Raw genomic sequence first — 23,868 nt, 5'->3', positions numbered from 1 at the left:
GATCCATTACAGAAGACATAAGTTTGCCTTCCTGGAATGAATGTATTAAGAAGTCTTATTAACCCACTACACTCTCATCAGCTAGCTTTAGCTATTCTAGAATTTTAGATCCTTTTTATCTGCTGTGCTCAGTAATCACTGATTTACCACATGTAATTCCCCTCTGCTCAGAGACACCAAATACAGATATGGTAAGTAGAACAGTTGCAGCTTTTCCATAAGCCATTAAGTAGATGCTTTTACTTTGCTTTCTTTTCATGTGATCACTGTGTCTATATTGAGGTCTGGTTGCTCTAGCACACCATTTGTGTATTAGCTCTGGGCCCACCCTAGCCATAGGATCACTGTCTGATATGGAGCCACCTGTAATTATATTCTTTAGCTTCAACCAACTTCCTCTGGTGCATTTCCTAGGGCAGAAAAAAATGAAATTGGACCACAGACTAGTAAGCCAACAACCAAAAATACTCTAGCACTCATGAAAATTTAAAAGTGAAAGTTGCCCTTGTTGTTACAGCTGGGAGACTTATCCCCGCAACGTTGTGAAAAATGAAACGATTGATGTTAAACCCTTTTGAACACTTGATTTAGATCAGAGGTGACCAACTGTGGTCCTGAAGGAACAGAGTCCAACACAGTTTGATGATTTCTCTCCTCAAAGACACCTGATTCCACTCACCACTTAATTACCAGGTTCAGGAGGTGTTTGTGAGCGAAATGGCCAAACTAGAGTAATGCAGCCTATCCTGGTTTAGATGAATGGATATCAGATAGTCTGGTTTATGGTGCTGCTGTTGATGTCATTCTTATAGAAACATACTAAGAATGTTACATCACGAGGAGCTCCTGTGAGAAAAGCTTTACTTAAGTTTGTACTGTTTTAAATTTGTGTACACAGCTGTAGAGATTCTGCTGGTGGCTGACCATTTTAATGAGCTACAACCAGAGCTTGTAACCATTTCTCATCAACAAACACTGAGTTGACATTTTATCATGTAAACCAACCGTGTAAGGGCACTTAAGGACTGTTTTCAGTCTAGTCCATCAATAGAAAGGCATCATCACAGGACCACAACTGACCAGATATTTTGAGTTGTGGAAAACTCGTAGTACAGCCATGACATTAACATGGAAATGGAAATTTGGTGGGTCTTGTGCATGTATGAGTTTTAGTGAGACTTTAATTTGTACAGATTCAGTATGGAATTGATGTATTTTTTATATGTATGTGTATTTTGGTTTTATTTTCCAAGAAACTCTTTCTTGGCTTTAACTTATTTCCCCCCCAATACTTAAGCAGGGATGGTGAAAGCTAACATGCTTCCTCTGAGACACATGAAGCCAGCCAAATGCATGTTTTCAAACTGTTTCTCATTTTGAATAACAACACAGCATTACACACTAGGAGGAAAGTGGTTTCTACCTTCTACCTCATACATGAGCTTAAAGATTCCCACGATTGGCTAGAGACACTCTTTTTGGCAGGGGGTGTACGACAAGCTAAAATCTCTCATTGATATGACAAACACTACTGAAACATTGTAGATTTTTTATCTATCAAGAAAATTCATTGGCAATAAATGGAGAGAACCAAAACTGGTGAAAGGTCAGGCCAGCGGTCTTTGTACAAACTAACAAGACTGTACAGGTACATGGATGTTCTACAGCCTCATAGCTGTACAAGGCCAGACTTGGGCAAATTTCTGAACATTTTATTAAGCAAGATGTTTTTAAAATAATTCCATTAAGTTCATACATTGAAATTGATACACTTGAATAAAACTATTGTAAAAAAAAAAAAAAAAAAGTACTATAATGTATTGGAAAGTGGCATATGACCTCCAGCAGTTACGGTGCAAACGTTATATACTTTTCTTGTCTATCCAAGCAAAGAGCCTGCTCATCATAGTGAGTGTGGTCCAAGCAGTTGTAGCAGTTAAAAATAAATAAATAAAATGTATATATATTTATATATATTAGCTAAAGTTGTCCACGTATCTCCTCATATTTAATTAAAAAGTGAAATAAACTCTTAATTGGAAGCCAAAACCGTCACTTCCGGTGCCGCGAGCACGCGCGTACTGGACTTTTATTTTGACATGCTTCAGCGTGTTGCTGCGGTCTTCACTGTTCTATTAGTAAAAGCACGCTGAGCATAAACTCCGTCATGAATGAAATATGTGTTGATAGATTGAGTTTGGAGCATTTGTCCTCATTACAGAGTGTAACGAAGGCTTTGAGAGATGAGCAGTTCAGGTGCGAATATGTTTTTTATGCCCTGCCACCTCCAATCCCATCTGTTATAGCTAGTGTTAGCTAACGTCAGTGCTTTATAATGTTAATTATAGAAGGAATAAAGTCTGTCTGTCTATCTATCTATCTATCTATCTATCTGTCTGTCTGTTTATCTGTCTGTCTGTATATCTGTCTCTGTCTGTATGTCTATCTGTCTGTCTATCTGTCTGTCTGTTTATCTGTCTCTGTCTATCTGTCTGTCTATCTGTCTGTCTGTTTATCTGTCTCTGTCTATCTGTCTGTCTGTTTATCTGTCTCTGTCTATCTGTCTGTCTATCTGTCTGTCTGTTTATCTGTCTCTGTCTATCTGTCTGTTTATCTGACAGATAGACAGACAGTCTGTCTATATACGAGAGGGGGTGTGTGTTTAAAGCACATCAAATTTTTCAGTTTGTTCAACTCAACATTAAACATTAATGAAGACATTAATTTCATGTTTTCACAAGACTGTTACACATATTAAACATAGGCTTACTTTAAATAGAAGGCAAAAACTTACCATGGATATGAAAGGTTTGCACACACTCTTGGTTAAAAAAAAAAAAGGCAGGTTTTTGTGATGTTAAAAAAAATGAATCCAAGATAATGTCAGAACTTTTTCCACCCTTAATGTGAAATGTGGTGTTTGTGTATGTGCAGTGTAGTTTATTTACAGTGAAACACAGACCGTGGTACAATATCATGATCGTGTGGTGTGCAGTGGCTGAAGTCATAGTCCTGTGCCATGTTTGGTGTAACTGTGGCATTAAAAAAAGAAATCCTACTTCATTATAATTTTGTACTTATGTGTGATGCAGTCATTTCACATTGCAGTGACATGTTTGTGCTATCAGGTTCGGTGTGGAGACCGAGGTCCTGCGCAGTCTTTCTGCACTTTTATTGAGACTCTCTGCGAAGCTTCAAGAGGATCCTGATGCACAGACAGCTTCACTGTGTCTCCAGCTTGCATCTGAGTGCTTCCGGGCACAGAGAAATGCCTGTGTGCAGTGTCCTCGTAACCAGTGCATTCTACGGTAACTTACCTTGCATATTATTGGTGGGATTTTTAAAGAGTGCACCACATTGCTCAAGCTCAAGCTTAAGCTTACACTGATTTTTCATCAAACAAAACACCATTTACATATAGCAGGTTCTAGGCTGTTTTAACACTTAAATGTCAGCCAAATCATTGTCGATGGATTTTTAGGCTTTATTTACACTTATTGGAATTTCTAGTGCTTTAAGCATGCTCCCCAAACAATTAAAAATTTGGGGAATTGTATGCAAATCATCATAAAATCATAAATCATATAATTTCCATTTACTGCAATTTTATATCCAAATTACACTTTCAGGTTTACTCTGCACTGTGTTATTCCAATTACAATGTAAAGGAAATTTTGTTACTCCGTTCTTGCATATTAATGACTCGAACAAAAGTAAACTGGAACAACATTGCAAAGCCAATTCACCTACTGACTTAATGAGTAGGAGGGAGGATGTGATAGGAAACAAGAGAACTCAGAGAAACACACATGGACATAGGGAGAACAAGTGAAGTGCCACACAGACTACACTGGGGTCAAACCAAGAACCCTGGAGGTGCACCACCGTTTCGCCACAAGTGTATAGCAATCTCGAAAACCTGACTGTTGTTAGGTGTGCATGAAGTCTTTCTTTTTGCCTTTTCTCTTCATTCTACAGTATTCAGGCTTCCTTCACTTTTTTCAATTGTGTCATGTTGTATACTACAATCATTCAAATGATTTTTTTCCTCATTAATCTACATGCAGTATCCCATAATAACAATATGAAAATACATTTTAGAAATGTTTGCAAATGTATGAAAAAGGAACAACTGACAAATCACACGTACATAATTATTCAGATCCTTAACCACATGTGTAAATTTTAATCAGATGCTTCTCATTGCTCTCCATCATCGATGAAATGTTTCTACACCTTTATTTGAGTCCACCTGTGGTAAATAAAATTGATCGGACATGATTTGGAAAGGCAGACACCTCATTATAGAAGATCTCACAACTGACAATGCATACCAAAGCAAAAATAAAGCCATGAGCTTACTGATGAACTGCCTGCAGAGCTCAGAGACAGGACTGTGGCACAGATGTGGGGAAGAATACCAAAAAAAAAAATTCCCAAGAGCACAGTGCCCTCTATTATTCTCAAATGGAAGAAGCTTGACACAGCCAGGACTCTTTCAAGAGCTGGTTGACTAGCCAAACTGAGCTATCGGGGAGAAGGGTCTTAGTAAGAACCCAATGGTTACTCTGACTGAGCTCCAGAGATCATGTATGGAGATGGGACAAAGTTCCAGAAGGACAACTGTCCTGACTTGAACCCTACTGAACATCTCTGAAGACTGGAAAATGGCTTTCCTCTGATGGTCCCCATAAAAAGTTGACAGAAGTTGAGAGGATTTGTAAAGAAGAATCGCAGAAAATCCCCCAAATCAGGTGTGCAAAGCTTGTTGTGTCTTACCCAAAAAGAATCGAGGCTGTAAATGCTGCCAAAATGCCTTCAACTAAGTATGGAGTAAAATGTCTGAATACTTATGTACATTATGTTCACTTTGTCATCATGGTGAGTGTATATTAATGAGGAAAACAACGAAGTCAAGGAGGCCTGAATACTTTCTGAATGCACTGTATATCCAGCCATTTCCCACAAGTTATCTATGTGCTTTTGAAACCTCTAACAAAAGAAGTGTCACATTTAACCTTTTCACCCAATAGGGATCAGGGTTGTATCCAGGTATCACTAGGGATTTTAGGAAAGTTTCTTAAGCTTACATCAGGAGCATCTGATCATCGTCTCGATGGTAAGTCTGTATAATGTGCCAAATGATATTTAAAACCTAGCAGCATTTTGCTTATAATGGTCCTGTGTTATACCTGATTAGTTCAACACAATGCTGTATGATCATGTGACATTTCTGTGTAGTACATTTACATTCTTGAATGACCGTTGTATTGTAGTTAGACATTGCAGCAGATCCAATATCTTGTTTTGGCAGCACTTCGATGTGGAATTCAGTTTCTCGGCAATGCCGCAGTTGGGAACCAACTATGCAAAGATGACATTTGGGCCTGTGGTTTTCCACACATGTTTTTGTAAGCGAATTTACATCACCCAAACCAACCCTGCGTTTTTCATTATGCAGGTCCCCTTAATAATGAGACTAGTTCCATACATATTGTGCCAGGAATGCATCTGTATCAGGTCTTTTTTTTTGTCTTAGGGATCTTTTAGAACTGGATGATGAGAAAGCTGTGGCATATACGTGCATGGTCATATACACCTGTTTGGATACAAAGAAGACCGAGCAGCTGGGCATGGATCCAATCAAGCTGAAAGTGGCACTGAAGGTCACTGAGCTGTGCCAGACTCTGCCTGACATTGACTGGACGTATGTCATTTTGATCTGTTTACCATATTTTCGGATAAGCTGTTATGTAGCTTTATGGAAGTACAAGTTAAAATTGTTCTAAAGTAACTGGTTTGCTTTTGCAGGGTCCTGATTGTCACACAACATTTCTTCAAATCGTCTGAGCTCATCGAGATGATGTATGCAGAGATGAATGATCATGAAAGGTAGAAAACTACCTTAAACTTGTATGTTACTCCTTGCTCATTTTGGTATTTTCTAGTTAGTTAATTAGGAGGGAGGGGGATTTTGTATGTTGTTGTCATCGTGATGTCCTTGTGAAATTTAGAGGTTTAAACCAGTAACAAACTACAAAGATTTGTTTTCTACTCTGGCACTTCTGTGAGGCTGCTGATTTCTGCTAAAATCTGTTTGTTTAGATTCAATAAATGAACATTTATTTGTCATGTTGATTACACCTGTTAATAGATAGTATATAATCAAATGTTAAAACACATACAATGTCATTTACTTATATTCTTACTTGTGTTTGAAAAGGCTTGTTTTACTGGACCTTGTGTTAGCCCAGCTTGGAGAAGTTAAAGAGGAAGATTGTGTGATTCCTTTGAGAACAGCTCAGTTTTTTGCATCGTCCTTCCAGCACAGCTGCAAGGCTGTTCTCTCTCTCAGCTCTGTCTCATCAGCTGATGAGCAGGTAATTATCTCCTCAAGCTTCATTGTATGGTAATACAAATCCGAAATTGCTGGAAATGCATGATATCATAATAGTTTTTTTGTGAATAAGGCCTTGGCAGTGATCAGGCTCCTGGATATTCTCTGTGATATGACGTCTGGACAGAGAAAATTTATGGCTCTGCAAGATCACCCAGACCTTCTCCAGACAACAATTGGTAAATACATTGTGGTTGGTCAACTTACCAGATGATTTTTTTATATATATTATAGCAATATTTCCCTTAACTCACGTCCCAAAAAAATGTAATTATACACTGCACAACTTGTAACAGATTATAAGAACAGACAACTACATTTTTTTGTCTTTTCCATACCAATTTTCCACTGAAGATTTTTTTATAGAGGACAGGATTTTTGCCGTTTCTTCTGAATTTAACAGGTTTTTTTTTTTTTGTTTTTTTTTTTTTGCTGATTTCGCTTTGGTATGGGCAATAAATATATAGCCAGAAAGTTTAAGAATACTTATATATTTTACTAAACAGGTATTTCATTTACATAGGGGTAAAAATAGAAAAAAATACTAAAACCTTGTTGATTTTCTTACACAACGAATGTGCTTTAATATTGAATTTCAAAAGCAAGCACAATGAAGACAGAAGTTAATGAATTCTCACTTAAGGCTCACTGTTTGAGGCTGAAAATGTTTGTGATCCTCGATGTTGTGATCTGTAAGAATTGTATTTTTAAAAGTGTTTTTTGCTTTTGCGGGTGCCTAGATTTTTGCTATAACTTGAAGATGATATAAAGAAAATAAAAACATAGATCAGGATCATCTGTAAATTTTCAAAACAAAAGTTTTCACCATATGAAAGGAATTTCTGACACCACCGCACCGTATGCTTATATCTCTTTACCATATCATACCCTAAAACATTTTTATTTTTACTCAAAACTCAATACCACAAAACTTTATTATTTTTCCAAATTTATACATGGTTAAAACTATCAGGATGCCTCTGGTCAATCTGCACTGTTAAAGGAAAAATAGGACTTTTAAGGGTTTCCCCAAATCCAGAAAGCTAAGGAACTTTTTATGGTATTGGGTTTAAGAGTGTGTGTATGTGTGTGTGTGTGTGTGTGTGTGTGTGTGTGTGTGTGTGTGTGTGTGTGTGTGTGTGTGTGTGTGTGTGTGTGTGTGTGTGTGTGTGTGTGTGTTCGAGAAATATTGTGTTGTTAGATCATAACATTAAACACACACTTGTTTACCTTCACACATCACCAAATATGTTGTTTGAACTACTGTCTTGATTCCAAAAATATTCTATTGTAAAATTCTAGCGAAAGCCCAAATTTAGATCTACATCATTTGAATGGGCTATTCGTCAGATTCTGCGGTTATTTAAATGCCCTTGACTGGAAAGAGTCTATTTCTGGACAGTTTGTCTCATTCAGAAAACACATAAAGCAGTCGTCTCTCTTGTGTGCCACTGCTGGGAACTTACTCCACCAGCAGGTCACACTCCATTACAGCTACACGCTACATTGTACCACGGTTAGAGACACAGGGGATGACCATACATGATTTATCTCTGCATTTGCTCTGTCTTATGACTTTTATGTCCTTGCTTAGTAACTCTGTCATCCAGTATGTTTCCATATGGATATTTCATGAGGACCGTGTTCAAACAGAATAACTATGCATATTGTTAAAGCTGGAAGAAAATTACATATTTAAAAGTTATTGCATTTGCTCATCTAACTGTTTTACTTTTAAAACAGTAACCTTATCTCACAGAACATTGGTTTCACCAATGTTAAAGTGTTGTTTTCTGACTTTACAATCTTGATATCTTGTGTGCCTTAGAGCTCCTGAAGGAAGTGCATTTTCTTGGGAAAGCCAATAAAAATGTGTTCAGTGCAGCGCAGGATTTCTCTCTCACTTTATCAGACCAAGCAAGCACACACCCTGCTCTGAGCTTTAAAGCTCACCTCATCCGGCTGATTGGAAACCTGTGCCATGGACACACAGCCAACCAGAACCAGGTATAGCACAAAGCAAGCACAAAAATGCAGGAAAAAGATTACTAACAACGAAATAAACCTAGCTTGGATTAACAATATTTGTCATCAGATAAATTGAATAAATAGATTGCACTTTATTGTAATGTTTTTTTAATGGAGTAGTTGATTCTAGAGAAAAAATACTCACTCTGGTTTATGAACACATTGACGATTTGTTTTTGTTTTTTTGGGAAACGACCTGAATTCCTTCTCAGAAATCCTTTTATTCATTCTTTAGATTTAGCACAGAAAGCAACCTGTTGTAAACTCCCTTCTCATGGTTTGCACCCTTACTGACTATTAACTACTTGGGTTCTGTTTTTTTTTGTCACTGAAGTCTCCCTCCTTGAAAACTAATCTAGGGATTAGCGTGTACTGATAAAAGCTCCAGGAACTATCCAAATCTCTTTGCTTGTATCATCTCTTCTGCCCCTCCCCAAGCTGATTTTTACTTTTTGTTCCTTCACTCTCTTTTTAATGAATTCCTTTGTGAGTACCCTCCTGTGATGGCAGCATTTGCACCCTTTCAGTTCACTCCCATTCAGCCAGCTAAGAGCAGAGACTTGCACCAGTCCTGTTAAATGGGGTCAAGGCACACATCTAAAGGGTCAAAGGCCAAAAAACAATAGCGAGACATCTCAAGATTGTGGTCTCACTGATTGACCGTGTAATCCTCACTTGTTAAAGCTGCCACTCACCGCTGCGTTCTCATGGGTTTCCCTGCTTGGAGCATATTGCATCTGTGCCAGCACAAAAACATGCCGATCTTAATTGCCTTGTTAGGTGTTTTTTTTGGTTGTTGTTGTTTTGTTTTGTTTTTGGAGCTTGTTTACCTCCCCCACTCTTCCACCTAGCTTTCTCTTTTACACAGACTCAACAGGTTAAATTAAGAATTTGTAATTCCTCATTTTTCTTCTTTTGCATGATAGTTAGATGGCATTGAACTATTTTTCTCTCAATTTTATTCTTACTACTCAGATCCCTGTTTCTGATGTGTACTATACAGTGAAAGTCTATATGTATAGAGCCCCTTTCTTTTATGTCTTACAATCATACCATGCAAGACAATTGTAGTGTCTCTCACTGTGCTTCTTAAGTACCACCAAGTGTAGATTTATTGTAAATCTGCTTATTTATTAAATCATATGATTGTTTTATTTATTCGCGAACATATATTGGTCAAAAGATGTCTAGAGTAGTTAGAAAGTGAAAATTCAACTAAATGAAAAAATATGTCCTGTTTTCCGGTCTGGCTTTTAATGCTGTTTACAGTACTGCTATGGATGTGTCTTCAGATATTAATGTCCTACTGTTTGTTTGTTTTTTTTTGTCTGCTTAGGTCAGAGAACTAGACGGTATAGCCCTCATCCTGGACAACTGCAGTATAGACAGTAACAATCCCTGTATCCTTGACTGTGACTCTTTCTATACCCCTCTTCAGTTTGTGTCACTTTGGTAAGGTCTCTGTTCCGGTTTAACAACCATCTGTGTACCCAATAGCTCATAGAAGAAGAAAAAACTTTAGCTTCCATAGCTAATGGATGGTTTACCACACCACAAGATAGGAAATGAGCAATCACTCCTTCAGGGTTAAAGTGTAGATGTTTTTGGCTGATGCAAATGTTATGTACCACAGTTTTCAGGTATTCCAAATAGCATAGCCTTTCAGTTGAATCTCATATATCCTCTAGTGGGAAGAAGCTTGCCAGGCTTGAGTGTGTGTGCGCGCATATATAATATCTAATATTTATATGGTATCAAGAGAACGTCTGTTTTAGTCATGTGCAACAGTTTATGGAAAACCCGATTGAAATCATGAGTAAAATGTCTACTTAAATTCTGAGACATTTAGCATTTTTAGGATTTTAACAGCATTCGGCATTAACTGCATCACTGAGAATGTGACACTCTGATCCGCAGCAGCTGTGCTAGTCAGCTCTCATTCATTCACATTGGCACTTTTGTCACTTGGGCATGTAGCATGAGGGCAACATCCTGCTGCTTATTCCTTATTATCAGCTATCTTGTGCTTGAGTTCATTATAACTACAGCAGTATAGTCAGACAAACAGGTCTGGCATCAATATGCATATCAGCCCATATATGTGCTTTCAGATTGCCCTATTATTTGATGGCTACTGCATCAAAAACTTTGATGTGTGTAGCAATCGGATTTAAATTAGTTTTCAGTGTTTCTTGGCTACATCTACACTTTTTTTTGTGCATAATCTGCATCCAGGTACTGTATAAGAAATGTGAAATGAAATATCCCAGTGAAAACAGGGTCCAGAAATCATTTGTATTATTTGCGATGTGGTAGCACAGTGGTTAAGATGAGTGAGTTCAATTCCCAACTTTCTCAATTCCCACCAAGCTGCCACTCCTGGGTTCCTGAGCAAGGCCCTTAACCTTTAATTGTTCAGCTGTATAAATGAGATAAATGTAAGTCACTCTGGAAAAGGGTGTCTGCCAAATGATCTGTACAATCAGGTCCATAAATTTAGAAATTTTCACAAAATATTTGAAGTTTTTGAATATTTGAATTGTTATGAATATGAACTTTATGTGCAGGCTTTAATTTGAGGGTATTTATATTCTAATCATTTTTTTATATAAAATATAAATATATATTGCCCTTTATTTACAATAAAATACAAGGACCAAAATTTAATTGGATAAAATAACATAATCATATTAAATTGTCATGTTTAAGTCCTTTGCAGTCAATCACTACTTTAAGTTTGGAACCCTTAGGCATCACTAGATGCTGGGATAATTCCCTGGGGACACTGTGCCAACCCTTTATTGCAGCTGTCTTTAGTTTCTGCTAGTTCTTTGAGAGTTTTGCATTCAGCAAGTGAAATGCTTTCTCAATTGGACTTAGGTCAGGTGATTGACTTGACCATTGCAGAACATTTGACATCCCTACCTTAAAAAAAAAAATTCTTTGCTTGCATTTATAGTTGTTGGTCATTGTCTATCAGTAGTAGGAATTAGCATCAAATTTGTTTTTAAGGATTTGTCTGAAACTGAGCAGATAATATAGCCACATATACTTCAGAATTCATCCTACAGTGACTCAGATAACCATTATTTACAACCATAGTGAGCAGAAAATGATCTCTGAACATCTCTGAACCTTGATGTCTACAACATAAAAGATGCATCAGGCAAGAACGGGGGTCTCCAGAACAACCCAAAACAGTGGGCACACGGTTTAGATTTGATGATTCTGTACACAATGTTATCTGCGATTCAGGTGTGTAAGATTATAGGAGGAAATAAAATCCATATTTTGAAAAGGCATAATATATAAATGATTCAACCCTGACAAAATATAGTGTGTTGAATGCAATGTATGAACACCATGAAAGTTTCCAAATGACATGGTACCAAGGTTAACCCAAGAAAGATATCTTCAGAGATATCTTCATGGAGTACAGTATCCCACAATGCTATGCTGTCATTTTATTTTCATAATAAACACTGAGAAACTGTGGGCAAGGTAATGTTATACTGACAGACATTTATGTGTATTTGATCACATTCATCTCCTTAACCATTGCTCCAGTCATAAGCCAGTGGGCTGTTTTCGCCATCCGGAACATTCTGGAGCACAATGAGGAGAACCAGAAGCTGGTACAGGGCTTAAGGAGGCAGGGAGTGTCCGATGACTCTGTACTCAGAGAGTTGGGCTTCTGTGTGCAAGAGAGAGATGGCAACCTGCTCCTCAGACCACTCAAAAAGGAGAAAGAGCAGAGAGAGCACTAAACCAGGAGCTCCTATCTTATCCCATCCACTCCTCTGCACTCGACATCACATTCTGGAGACAGCTTAAGGCACCCACAGAGAACGTTGTGCACACACAAAACAGAGGGCATTTTAATATCCAATCAGTACTGAGAACACAAGGGGGTAGGAAAGCGGAGAGAGGGAGGTACTTTGCTTTGTACTCTTTGCATAAGAGGAACGCCAAGGGGCTTTTCTGCAGGGACTCATGCTGGTGCCTGTGATGCATTTAGTATCCTTTGATTCCAGCTCCCAGTGAATAGGATTCAAATCCTCTGAAACAAGGAGACCCATGTCTTCCTGGCTTTTCAGCCACCAAAGAAACTCTAGTGACCAGTGGGGAATAGAGGTTAATCTCTAATCCAGTGAGTTTTATGGAGACCTGGGGCCCCATTGATCTGTTCACATGAGGGTTTCCTCTCAATAGCCGTGGGACTTGGGTCCCCACTTTTTTGTGTTTTGTTTTTGTGTCAGGTTTTGGCTATGTTTTCTGCTTTGGGAATGTCACATATACAGGGCCACACAGTCCGGGACTGCGTTTCTCTTTAACAGTTAAATGAATACTCACTTATCTGGCTCTGTAGAGTTTATTGCAGATGAATGGGCTTCTTCTCCAGTGGTTTAAAAGAGTCTGTTTTCACACAAAATGCCATCACTTCCTATACTCTCTACTCCACTACTCCCATCTATATTGTACAGCTCTGACTTATCAGGTACCCGATCATCTTAGTCCCTCTGTTAGCCCATCATGTCCTTATACACAGACAAAAGTCTTTTTTGGCCCCACCGCATTGCAACCTATCTTGCTGGATAGGATGACACCTCATCTCCTGCTTAGTCTGGCAGAATGAAGTGTTCCTGACACATGCAACCCTGTTTGCTCTGCCTCATATTTTTTAATGACAAAATGTTTGTGTGAAACAATCAAGGTTGACTTTTCTCCCAATCCAGGCTATAGTGTTGGGAGCTTATGTGGTTCCGGTAGCCAGCGGTTCAGACAGCTAACAAAACACAACTGCTTTACTTCTGCTCCGCTGGCTGCCTGTAATGCTTTTCACACAAGAAAAGAGCGCTGAGCGAGGGAATGAGGCGGTGTGGACAACTATTCAAATGCTTGCTGGGCAGTACTGGACTGAGCGGAGGGTCGTGCCACGCTAGCAACAATCACCCATCACTCAGCAGCTCTCAATTTAGAAAATGCTTCATGAACACAAGTTGATCTGATTTAATATATTTCATATTTAATAAATGATTTCTATAAAATCTATTTCACACTGAATAGTCATGAACAAGGGTCACTGAAATGAATTCATTTATTAACCTAGTAACATTTCTGCAATACTACACATATAACCAGGCTACAAAAGGATGAGATGGATTTATGTCAAAGAAGAAATAAAAGAAAGAAAGAAATAATGTATACATTATTAATTTGGGACACAATTCATTAAAATTAATGATTCCAATCATAAAGAAACAATGATAATAGATAATAAGGAAAATAGTAATAATTACTCTTTTTCTGAATATACATGACATAAAGTGCCGGATTTGCTTAGTAAAAAAATATACTTTCTCAAATTTGCCAGCCTTAAACCTTGCATAAACAATTTTGAATAAAAGAATGTCGCTACCCATGAATCTTTTCAGCCCCCAGCTGTATGGTTAGGCAAATTCCATTGGCTCAGGAGGAATATAGTTGGCTGGGGGGAGTTTGTGCAAGCTGGGCCAGTGATGTGGAATCCCATGTCTCTGGCATTTGTGAGAATATTCTGTGCATAGTTTGGTCACCCAATTGCATGGAGTATTTTACCAGCTCTCTTGTGCTCCTTTTTGCATGCACAAAATACACATTTATACACTGAGATGAACAGACAATGCAGATCTCATTGCCACATTGTGGTTGTTTGATTCAGTATATCAGGGTTCAGCATTAACCGTTTCCACAAAAGTATGCATTTTTTTGGGAGGCCACAACAAAACAGAACATCACACATCCCACCACAGCAATCAGCAACACATTCAGTGACTCCATGACATCTTGTCCAGTTGGCTGTGGACATAGCTGGCCTGTTTTCTATCATTGAGCAGCAAAGAAAAGCAGGGAAAATAAATACACATCTGCCAACTTTTGAAACTGACACCTGGTTTCTGTGTGTTCTTATTATTACACAACGGTACTGAAATATTATGAGTTATGGCAATACAACAGCAACATATCAGTAGCAACCATTTTTCAAAATTGTAAAAGAAACATCTGCCTTTAAGTCAGGACGAGAACTATGTTTTCTCTCTCTCTCCAGAAGGGGACAAAGAGAAAGTCAGTCTTTTTTCAGTGTTCAAACAGATACAGTGTGATTGAACATTTGAAGTAATCCAGCATGTTATGTCGAGGAAATCATCAGTCTTTTCTCCTATCCATCCACACATGTTGCCTTGAACAGTTTCAGTCTTTAGAATTGCTTCTTTTATCAGCTTTTTTGTCTGACATAATCATGCAACCACAGCCGCTATCAGATCCTCAGAAAATTTCTCCAATGGCCTTAGACACTCTGAGCTATAAAATCCTTTCACTCTGTGTGGTCCCACATAGAGCATGAACTCATATGATATGTCAGACTGCAGTCAGTGCACTTTTTCCCCAAAAGACACTTCCATTTTATATTTGTCCTTTCCCCCTACAATGAGTACCTGATGTGCAAAACGAAGCTGTGACAAACTGAGCTTATTAACTTCACGCTTCTGTGCCCCCTGCCTGTTTTATGTTTGCTTGTTCTCATTTGCAAGTGAACACCTCAGTTTTTTCACTACAGGTGTTGCACTTGACGAAGCAGCACCACTGGAATTTGCAGTTACACTGCCACACACGTGTGTACTGGTGTGTGTCATGACCGCGGCCGCAGCACATAAGGTTGCATCCATCTGGGTGGGGCGAGGTGTGGTTGCAGAGGCGGCCCCGTGTCCCTGTACTGCCCGTCAAAGCATCCTCCTCGCAGTAGTTAGGGGAGCGTTCCAAATACACCAGGTCCGTGTCAGTGGGCTTGATGTAGCCGTGTGACTGCTTGAGGCGCAGGAAGGAGGGCTGGCGTAGGCGTGTGGCTCGCACTGCCTCCACCTGTACAGCAGCACCATACCGCTCTTTCAGCACATAGCCAATCTCGCGGAACTTAGGCAGCGTTGTCCAGCATGTCTTTGTGGTACAGGAGCCCGAGACGCCATGGCACTTGCACTCCAGCTTCATCCTCTCTTCCAGAATCTGAGAGAGCACGGACACAATGTATCATTGTAGGGCAGATCTAAGCCAGATCTATGAAAGTCATGAATGCCCAACTATGTCATATCCATTTCAATCTAGTTGCTAGTTATTACTCTTTTCAGTAGTTCTCAGAGTATCAAAATGCCTATGCCCTTTAAATACTAGCTACAGGAAAGGCTATTTTCTTCCATCAAATGGAAAATCCCCAAATTTGCTTGTTTCAATGTTTGAAAAAACTTTATTAATATTTTTTGCACATTTTAAACCAGGTGATATACAGATGATATGATCAACTTAGCTGATTTTTTGTATGAACTTAGAAAACAAAAGATTTTTTAAAGTATATCTAGCCTCAAGAATAAAAAAATTATAGATGAACAGTGTTGCTATTAATCTCAAGGAACTTGACTTGAAACTAAAATTGCATCAGTTCGACATTTGTGGTATTAGTGAATTCATGCAGCTGAATGATGAAGGAAATGCTTGACATTCTGCTTTGACTCTTGCGGCAAAACAAACCAAACCTCATTATTCAATAAATTCTGTGCAATGCCCCAATAAGTATTGCCAGCTATATGTCAGATCTGGGAGGAAAAAATAGTTTTTTGCCAAAACATACCTTGTAATTTTCCCTACCTTCCAAAAGCCACATCAGAAGGCAAGAAAAAATATCCACGACTCTCAAGTAACCATTTGTTTATACAGTTATGTTTGAGTTAAATATGGATCTGTTTGTTTTGGGGTTTTTTTTTCTTTAACATGTTACTGATTTGTTTTACAGGCAGTTGACTTTAAACCATTTCATTAATGTCTGAATTAAAGTGACTGAAGTCATTTCATCATTAATAGTAAAATAATGTTACCACAATTTTCTTTTATTTAACTGGGTGTCTTTAAAAGGAGTTTGAGCGTCCTCTTCCCCTAGCGTTTATTAAATTTGAGAAAAATAATAAATTCAAAAATCAGCTGATAAGACTGACTATTTTGTCTTGTTTTTCAAGACCTCATCATTGTGTGTTGGTAGAGCTAAGCAGGAGCTGATTTGGCTGTGTATGAATAAAAAGAGTGAACGAAACAGAGGAAGAGAAAGAGACTAGCAATAATATCCTGTATCCTGACTTAATGCTCTGTAATTCAATGAACGGACTGAGGGTCTGTGGCAGGCCTCCAACTGGCAGCCTCTGGTCGAGTTGGCCTTTGCATTCCTGTCACACACGAAGAAAGCCTCAACTCCATAACCACTCCATTAGGCACTGTAATTCTACTTATGGATGGGCTTTGTATGCCCAACAGCCCCCTTTTCTTGGCCTCTGAAGTGACAAATGAAACTAGGGAGCAGGGCTCAGGTCAGGCTCGGCTAATCGGGAAGTGAAACATTTCCATAAAGCATGCCAACTTGTCTTAATTATGAATGTGTACCTGGAGACACTGTACAGTCCTGTAGAAAATTAACACGACATAATATGTGTCGAGCAGTACAGGCCTCTGCTCCGGTGAATTATATTTCATGACGTGTTACATTTTGAAACAAGTCTTTTGGATTAGTCATTTCATTTTGTCCCAGGCAGGTTATAATCATTTCTCAACTGTTCCCTTATTATAAAACAGCATGATCAGTGTGGGTGGTATATCATATCTATACCCCCTGTGTCAAACAACGGAGGACAAGACTGAATGACTCTCGTTGTCAGCCAATTTTCTGGAAAGTTATAAATTATTCCTAATGCCAAAAATATTTTATGTTCTCATAGAATAGTGTGTATGTTCTGTGATTTTACTGACATTACATTACCCTCTCAGATCAGTTTTCTATCTGTATCTATATTACCTTTCTGCCTGCCTCATTGTTGTGCAGGTTCATGAGCCTGCGGGCGTTTTTTTTAATCTCACGAGCATCCACAAAGCGTCGGGAGAACTCGACTCCGTACTTGACGTCAGCTGAACATCCACCCCATTTCCAGCCCTCCTCTTGATTCTGGTAGCCCTGTTTCTCCCTGTCGCAGCCACAGTGGCTCAGGTTGCCCTGACTGCACGCTGCTGTAACTGCATGGGCCACTCCAGCTGCTGTGATGGCGTAAGTAAACGCTGCCTCCTTGCTGCCTAGGGAGAGGAAAAAGACAGATGTCTGTCATGTTCTGCTAGGGGTACTGCGGTGCAATAGGAATTGAGTTCTCATTTTGATTATCAGCCATCACGTCAGTCTCTGTCTCATCACCTGAGATAAGTGTCACATAGCACATTTAAACAAGAGACTCATTAAGTTGTCTTAGATAGAAAGGGATTGACATCTTCTGGCAAACAGCATTTACCACTGGGTTTATTGGGAGCTGGCTTCATACAAAATATGATATTTAAAGGAAAACTCAAAACTGGTAAAAATCTGATTTATATGATCGTTTTCAGCATTCAGCCACAGCAATATCTGAAGGAATTCCCAAACCGCCTCACATATAGACAAATTACAGAAAGGTACTTGGTCATTTGGTTGCATTCGGTCATATATGCCATGTGATCTCAGTGGAGTCTCAGCACTCTGTTCAAGTGTTTGTCTGCTCGCCATCTATTCATCATTCACCATTCATTTTTCCACCAAGTGCACACATGAATGCTAATTAGGTTGTTGGAAATAGACATTCTGATGGAACACTGATTAAGCTTTCCAAGTATAAATTAGAAAGTAGTCTAACGTGTTTAGTATCAGACCTGAGGTGTGATTATTTTATGAGCTGTGCTCAGTCAGTTCAGACATTTCCAGAGGGAAGCAGGGAGATGGAAATGCCCCCTGCTGGTGGCTCATTAAAATCAAGGCTACAGGTGGTCTGAAAGTTTCGATTTTAAGTTGGTGAGAGGCAGGAAAACCCTGGCAGACAGGGTTCTAAAAATTTCATAGTGATTCATTGCAGTTTTACTGTAATATTTTGGTTGTTATTTACCCAGATTTACTTATTACATATACAGGCTAAAATACATATAAATCACAGTCTAAAACTTGACTGCAATGCCAAGCACCAACCATTGTGATCTATTAGCACACCTATACAGATCATTGATTTCAGAACATATTTACTAAAGAATTATTGACTGATTAAATATAAAATAGGTTCTGTTAACTCTCCAACTGAATGTAAAAACTTCAGGTTATCCAGACGCTCTGAGAAAGAACAAAATCCATATGTCTTTTATCCCAGCAGTTAACATGATGCTACTTCCACAAATGAATGTGGGTTGCTTTGTGTAAAAGCTAAATGAAAACTGTGGTATTAACAGATTTATCTGAGATGACAGTTCAAACCCCTACAAAGTCAATTGTGCTTTCATTCTCAATGGAGGACAATGTATTTTAAGAAAATGTGTTTTGGTCCGAAATCATGCAATCATATTGTGAGCCTCCACAAGCACAAAAGAGTATAATAGAGGGATGTGTTCAGATGAAGGAAAGCCTACCATGGAGAACACCACTGCAGAGAAACCGATATATTTAATTGAACAAAAGAAATAACTGCAGCCAGTTTAAAGTCAGCCAACATCCCACCCCCCAAAAAGTGATTGTTACCAGGGCCACTGGATTAGACACAGCTTCCAACCACGCTTTGACCAAAACAAAACATTTTTAACTGAGAGGCCATTTATATGAGCACTCGACATTTTAATCCCTATTACAGCAATATGTGTACCCCAGCAACGTAGTCTGCTTCTTTTGTTTGAGGTTTACTCAGAGAAACTAGAGTTATTTGTGCCTGTCAATCTCTGTGTGTGTGTGTGTGTGTGTGTGTGTGTGTGTGTGTGTGTGTGTGTGTGTGTGTGTGTGTGTGTGTGTGTGTGTGTGTGTGTGTGTGTGTGTGTATGTGTCTGTGTCTGTGTCTGTGTCTGTGTATGTGTGTGTGTGTACTGAAACATTTTACAATAATTTCATTGCTGTTGTACTAAAGAAATTTGCTTTCAGTCAAAGTCCAAGTTTAGTCACCCACAACATTTCGGGAACAGATTATTCTCTCTCCTCTCCCCTGCTCCTTTAACCCCATTCCCTGATCTTCATCTCATTTCTTGTTTTATAGAGTGCACTGCCAATGCAAGAGTGCATTTGATGGTTAAACTAAACCCTTCTTACAAATTCATTAAATCATTCATTCATTTTCTACCGCTTATCCGAACTTCTCGGGTCACGGGGAGCCTGTGCCTATCTCAGGCGTCATCTGGCATCGAGGCTGCTTACAAATTTACAACAATAAATCTAGTGACACATGCATACACATCTGTGACACATAAAGTCAGCATGCCAGGCTGAACTACTGACCGACTCTAAGCTCTTGGCCGAAGACGGTCCTCTCACCGAGGGCAGAGCAGTTCCATCGGCCATAGCGGAACTGGTACTGACACTCATTGATACCCATCTGAGCACCCTCACCGATAACAATGATGGCATCCGGGCGGCTTTGACAGATGGCACGCTGTTTGGGGGCCAGTCCGGGGATTTTGTTGCAGATAATATTGGCACCCAGAGCCACCACTGAGGATAAGGCCCTATGTAGGAGAACAAAGCAGATCACATAAATTAACAATACCTGTTTACATTTATTATATAAATCTCTGAATAACAATCACAACTACACAACTAAGCCCTCTCATACAAGCAAAGAATTACATTTAAAATACAAAAACATGCATAATGTCCAAACAAATTAGCAGACCAATGTATGTTATTCTACAGACCTAGACAATATGCCTAAATGGACAGACTAATATATGAGCCAATTAAAACATCAGCCCTCACATAAAATCTGGACTATTCTTGTAATTCAAACTCACTTTAAGTAAATCTGGATCTTGAAAAAGTTCCATTCAGACTGTACTTGTCCCAAATTTATACACAATATATCAGTTACCATACAAAACACCTCATATATATACAAAATGTGTTTCCAACCATTTTAAACGGTTCTCTTAAAGGGAGAATTGAAGTCACCAGTCCCTGAGATGCTCTTTTTTATAGACATCAAACATGCAATGATCTTATCTCCACATACAGATCTGTAAAGGTTTAACTGTCAACAGTACAAACACATCAGTACAAACACATCAAGCTACATAGGCAAAGATACTTTATGTGCACACACACACACAATGTAAAGAGAACATTGTTATATCATTTAATAATGTGGTCCTCCAACCTTAACATAATAATGACCAGTTCTGAAACATTATCCATGCACTCTCATCCTATTTAAACCACAAGCCTGTGCTTCAGTGGAAAGATTTAAATGTATGGCTTCTTAATTTCTCCATGGGCAGACAGTATTAAAACGCTACGGCTGAAACATCAGAGATCAGAGCACAGTGCAGGCATACATTACTCTCACTTGCTTTATGGAAACGGTTTGACAGATAATGTGATGATCTTTTGTGAAGTGCACTGGCCATAAGCACTGGGCATCAAGCAAGGCTGGTTGTGCCATTAGGAAAATAGAACAGTGGCCACTAATTGCCAATTGGAAAAACAGAACTCTTTGGGGTTACTGTTTTCCAGTGTTGGGTACACTGCACGGCAGTTTAAATTTTGAAGATTCGACATCTCTGTTTGGTTCTGGACCAATGCATGAAATATGGCATAAAATGATCAGTTGCTCTGGTTATAATTATGCTTTCTCACAGTTGAGTGCCAAGGTTTGCATTCCTCATGGATTTTGGATAAATTTTACAAAAAAAAAAAAAAATCAGTTTATGATGACAAATGGAAAATCAGAGGGGTTTTTTTGATCAACCAAAAATAGTTGGGGGAAAAAAGTTACTAAATGAAAGAACTCGATGCCCCGATCATTATGATTGGAATGGAGTCAAAGATGGTAGCATATAATTTGCTTTTTGACAAAGGTTACAGTTATAACAAATATGTTAAGGGAAAAAGGCAAAGAGAAGCCGATCTATATAAATTAATTAAAACAAGTATGTCATTAACAAGCATGTGGTGACTGTTATACCTCAGAGTAAACAAAACCTGCTCAATGACTGGGGACAGTTCTAGGTGTGTGGACATACAAGTTAATCTATTAAATAATAAGGGATGCAAGTTTTTCAACTGCTATTATTTTGTTTCTTTTGTTATTTCCACTATTGATATCTGACACAATGAACATTTTTTTTGATAATGAAAGAACATCTGTGAAACCAGACACTAAAAGTCTTGTTGGTATAAAAAAAAACCTCATTCCTACTTTGGCACTCAACCGTATTTCCATTTAAACAGGCATAAAACAGATATTTTGTTCTTCTCTGTCTGGTGTACAGGTTCCAATGCCTGTTTTCCTTCATGCAGGTGCCTGGTATAATAGAGCTTCCAATAAAGCAACCAGAAAGCCGGTAAGAACGCGTGCAAACACCTGTCACCCACAAGGCTATCATATCCATACAGTACGTCTACTCATCGCACTTAGCAGTAAACCGGTCTACCGAGCCGCAGCAGTGGAGGAGAGTAGAGTCAGTGATGAGAAACCCACAGGTAGCTGCCGCTGGTGAGGATGAGGAACAGTTGAGAGTAGGAGACCGACAGAAGAGCGGCGCGCGGCGAAAGAACGCGCATGGTGGCATGGGACAGCAGGACGAGGCGCGTGTTCGGCTCGGGGATCCTTCCCGGTGTGCCGGTGCTTGCGGAGAGCCAAGAAGCGCTTCGTTGTTGCTCTTATCGGTGGAGAGCAGTCCGTGTCTCTCCTGCATCTCCTGCCTACGGGCGCGGTGTGTGTGTGTATGTGTGTCTTTGTGCGTGCACGCGCGAATATGTACGCGCGCGTGTGTGTGTGTGTGTGTGTGTGTGTGTGTGTGTGTGTGTGTGTGTGTGTGTGTGTGTGTGTGTGTGTGTGTGTTTCAGTCAAGCTGCTGGGGGATCTACAGATTGCAGAACCCGGTCTTCTCTCATCGCTTTGCCATTGGCAGAGAAGGAGGTGGGGGATCCTTTCATCCGCCTACTTTTTGTGGTGCACAGGACAGCTGTGTGACTCCTTCTCCTCCTCCTCCTCCTCCTCTTTCTCCTCTTCCTCCTCTGATACAGATCTGTATGAAGGACAGCTTTCTCGAGATATTAGCTGTCCTTCCTGATGATTTGTGTAGTGCATGTGCAGAAGCTGACTCTATATATTCAACCTCAGCTGGTTGCACTGAAGCTGTGATAATACATATAATAAATACACACATAAAACTGAACTGGTGCAATTCATTACTGTGCATAAATTTGTGCGTACAAACTGTAGTATTATTTATACTAGACAAAATATAATACTTGTGTTATTAACTGTACTTGATTGTATACCAACTTTGTACTTAGAACTTAGAAATAGTGCAAAGTTAGCAGCATCTTTGACAACATCATCACACTGTATTCCGTATGTCAGACTGCTCCCCCTGGTGGCAGGATCTGGCAGTTGCAAGGTCATAAACCAGCTCTAAGCTCATTCTCATAGTAAAAAAAAAACACAGTTCTATTCAAGGTTTAGAATGTGTTCATGAGCAAAATGTAGTCAATATTGTTTTTCAAAGTGAGGTGAAGGTTGAAGAAGAAAATATAAATGCATTTCACATATCTTTTTTAAGATGCTCTTTGCAAACACCAACGTGTTTGTTCTGAAAGAAAGAGACCAGGAGGGAATATCATAAAGCTTCAAAGAGTTGAAGTGTTTATGAGGTTTTTTGCTCTAACACTGAGATCAAAGTGCACTCAATAGTGGAGGTCACACACATATCTTTAGGGGTTTCCAATATATCTTTATATATATATATATATATATATATATATATATATATATATATATATATATATATATATATATATATATATATATATATATATATATATATATATGATTTTCCACTTTTAGTAAAGCAAATAGGTTGGGTTCTGTACGTCTTTCATTACACACACACACACACACACACACACACACACACACACACACACACACACACACACACACACACTGAACTCATCAATGTTTTAATTATGTTATAGAATCTGCACTTTAGATACAATTTGAAGTCAGACAAATCTAGCAGATAGTATTCAGTGCTGGCATTGTGATCCAGAGGGCCTGTGAGTAATGTTTCTAACTGCAGGTCAGTCCATGGCACTATAAAACATCACAAAATCTGGAGGATTTTCTCAGACAGAGAAAAGAATTCCATTAACTGCCATTGCTGTTGTATTAGACCACAGGTCTGAAAGCCAAAACTGCACTTTAGCTGTACTGTCACCATTTGGAAGCTTATGTAATTGGTATCTGTTTCTTTTCAGTTCTTCAGAATTGTGGTGAAAAAGAAAAAATAGTGACTTTTTATTCATAGTTTGGAGCATCACAGTGTCTTGTTTAATTTAAGCAATGGCCCATCATCTCATGAACCAGTCATAAAGCCATGTCATG

General features: G+C 38.9%; 2 protein-coding genes across 3 annotated transcripts; one reads left to right on the top strand and one right to left on the bottom strand.

Moving 5' to 3' along the window:
* The first annotated feature begins 742 nt into the window (after positions 1-742).
* atxn10 (ataxin 10) lies at positions 743-14,351 on the top strand. 2 transcript variants are annotated; one of them, XM_027151359.2, is made up of 11 exons: positions 743-1,145; positions 3,129-3,308; positions 5,034-5,119; positions 5,315-5,411; positions 5,540-5,707; positions 5,812-5,892; positions 6,224-6,380; positions 6,471-6,576; positions 8,226-8,404; positions 9,762-9,825; positions 11,993-14,351. In XM_027151359.2, the coding sequence occupies exons 1-11, from the start codon at positions 1,129-1,131 to the stop codon at positions 12,190-12,192; spliced, it is 1,335 nt and encodes a 444-aa protein (XP_027007160.1). In that variant the 5' UTR covers positions 743-1,128; the 3' UTR covers positions 12,193-14,351. The 2 variants fall into 2 exon arrangements, with proteins under 2 accessions (XP_027007160.1, XP_027007158.1); XM_027151357.2 differs by lacking the exon at positions 743-1,145 and adding an exon at positions 2,094-2,256.
* On the bottom strand, positions 13,430-22,185 carry wnt7ba (wingless-type MMTV integration site family, member 7Ba). The gene is made up of 4 exons (XM_027151360.2): positions 21,958-22,185; positions 19,761-19,987; positions 17,295-17,566; positions 13,430-15,466 (listed from the first exon to the last, which is right to left on the bottom strand). Exons 1-4 carry the CDS (start codon positions 22,038-22,040, stop codon positions 14,987-14,989), a joined length of 1,062 nt encoding a protein of 353 aa, XP_027007161.1. The 5' UTR covers positions 22,041-22,185; the 3' UTR covers positions 13,430-14,986.
* Between the last annotated feature and the right edge of the window lie 1,683 nt (positions 22,186-23,868).

The sequence above is a fragment of the Tachysurus fulvidraco genome, chromosome 19 (genome assembly GCF_022655615.1).
Source record: "Tachysurus fulvidraco isolate hzauxx_2018 chromosome 19, HZAU_PFXX_2.0, whole genome shotgun sequence".
NCBI classification, from domain to species: domain Eukaryota; kingdom Metazoa; phylum Chordata; class Actinopteri; order Siluriformes; family Bagridae; genus Tachysurus; species Tachysurus fulvidraco.
Note: the sequence above shows the minus strand (reverse complement) of the source record. Positions and strands in the feature narration are given on the sequence as shown.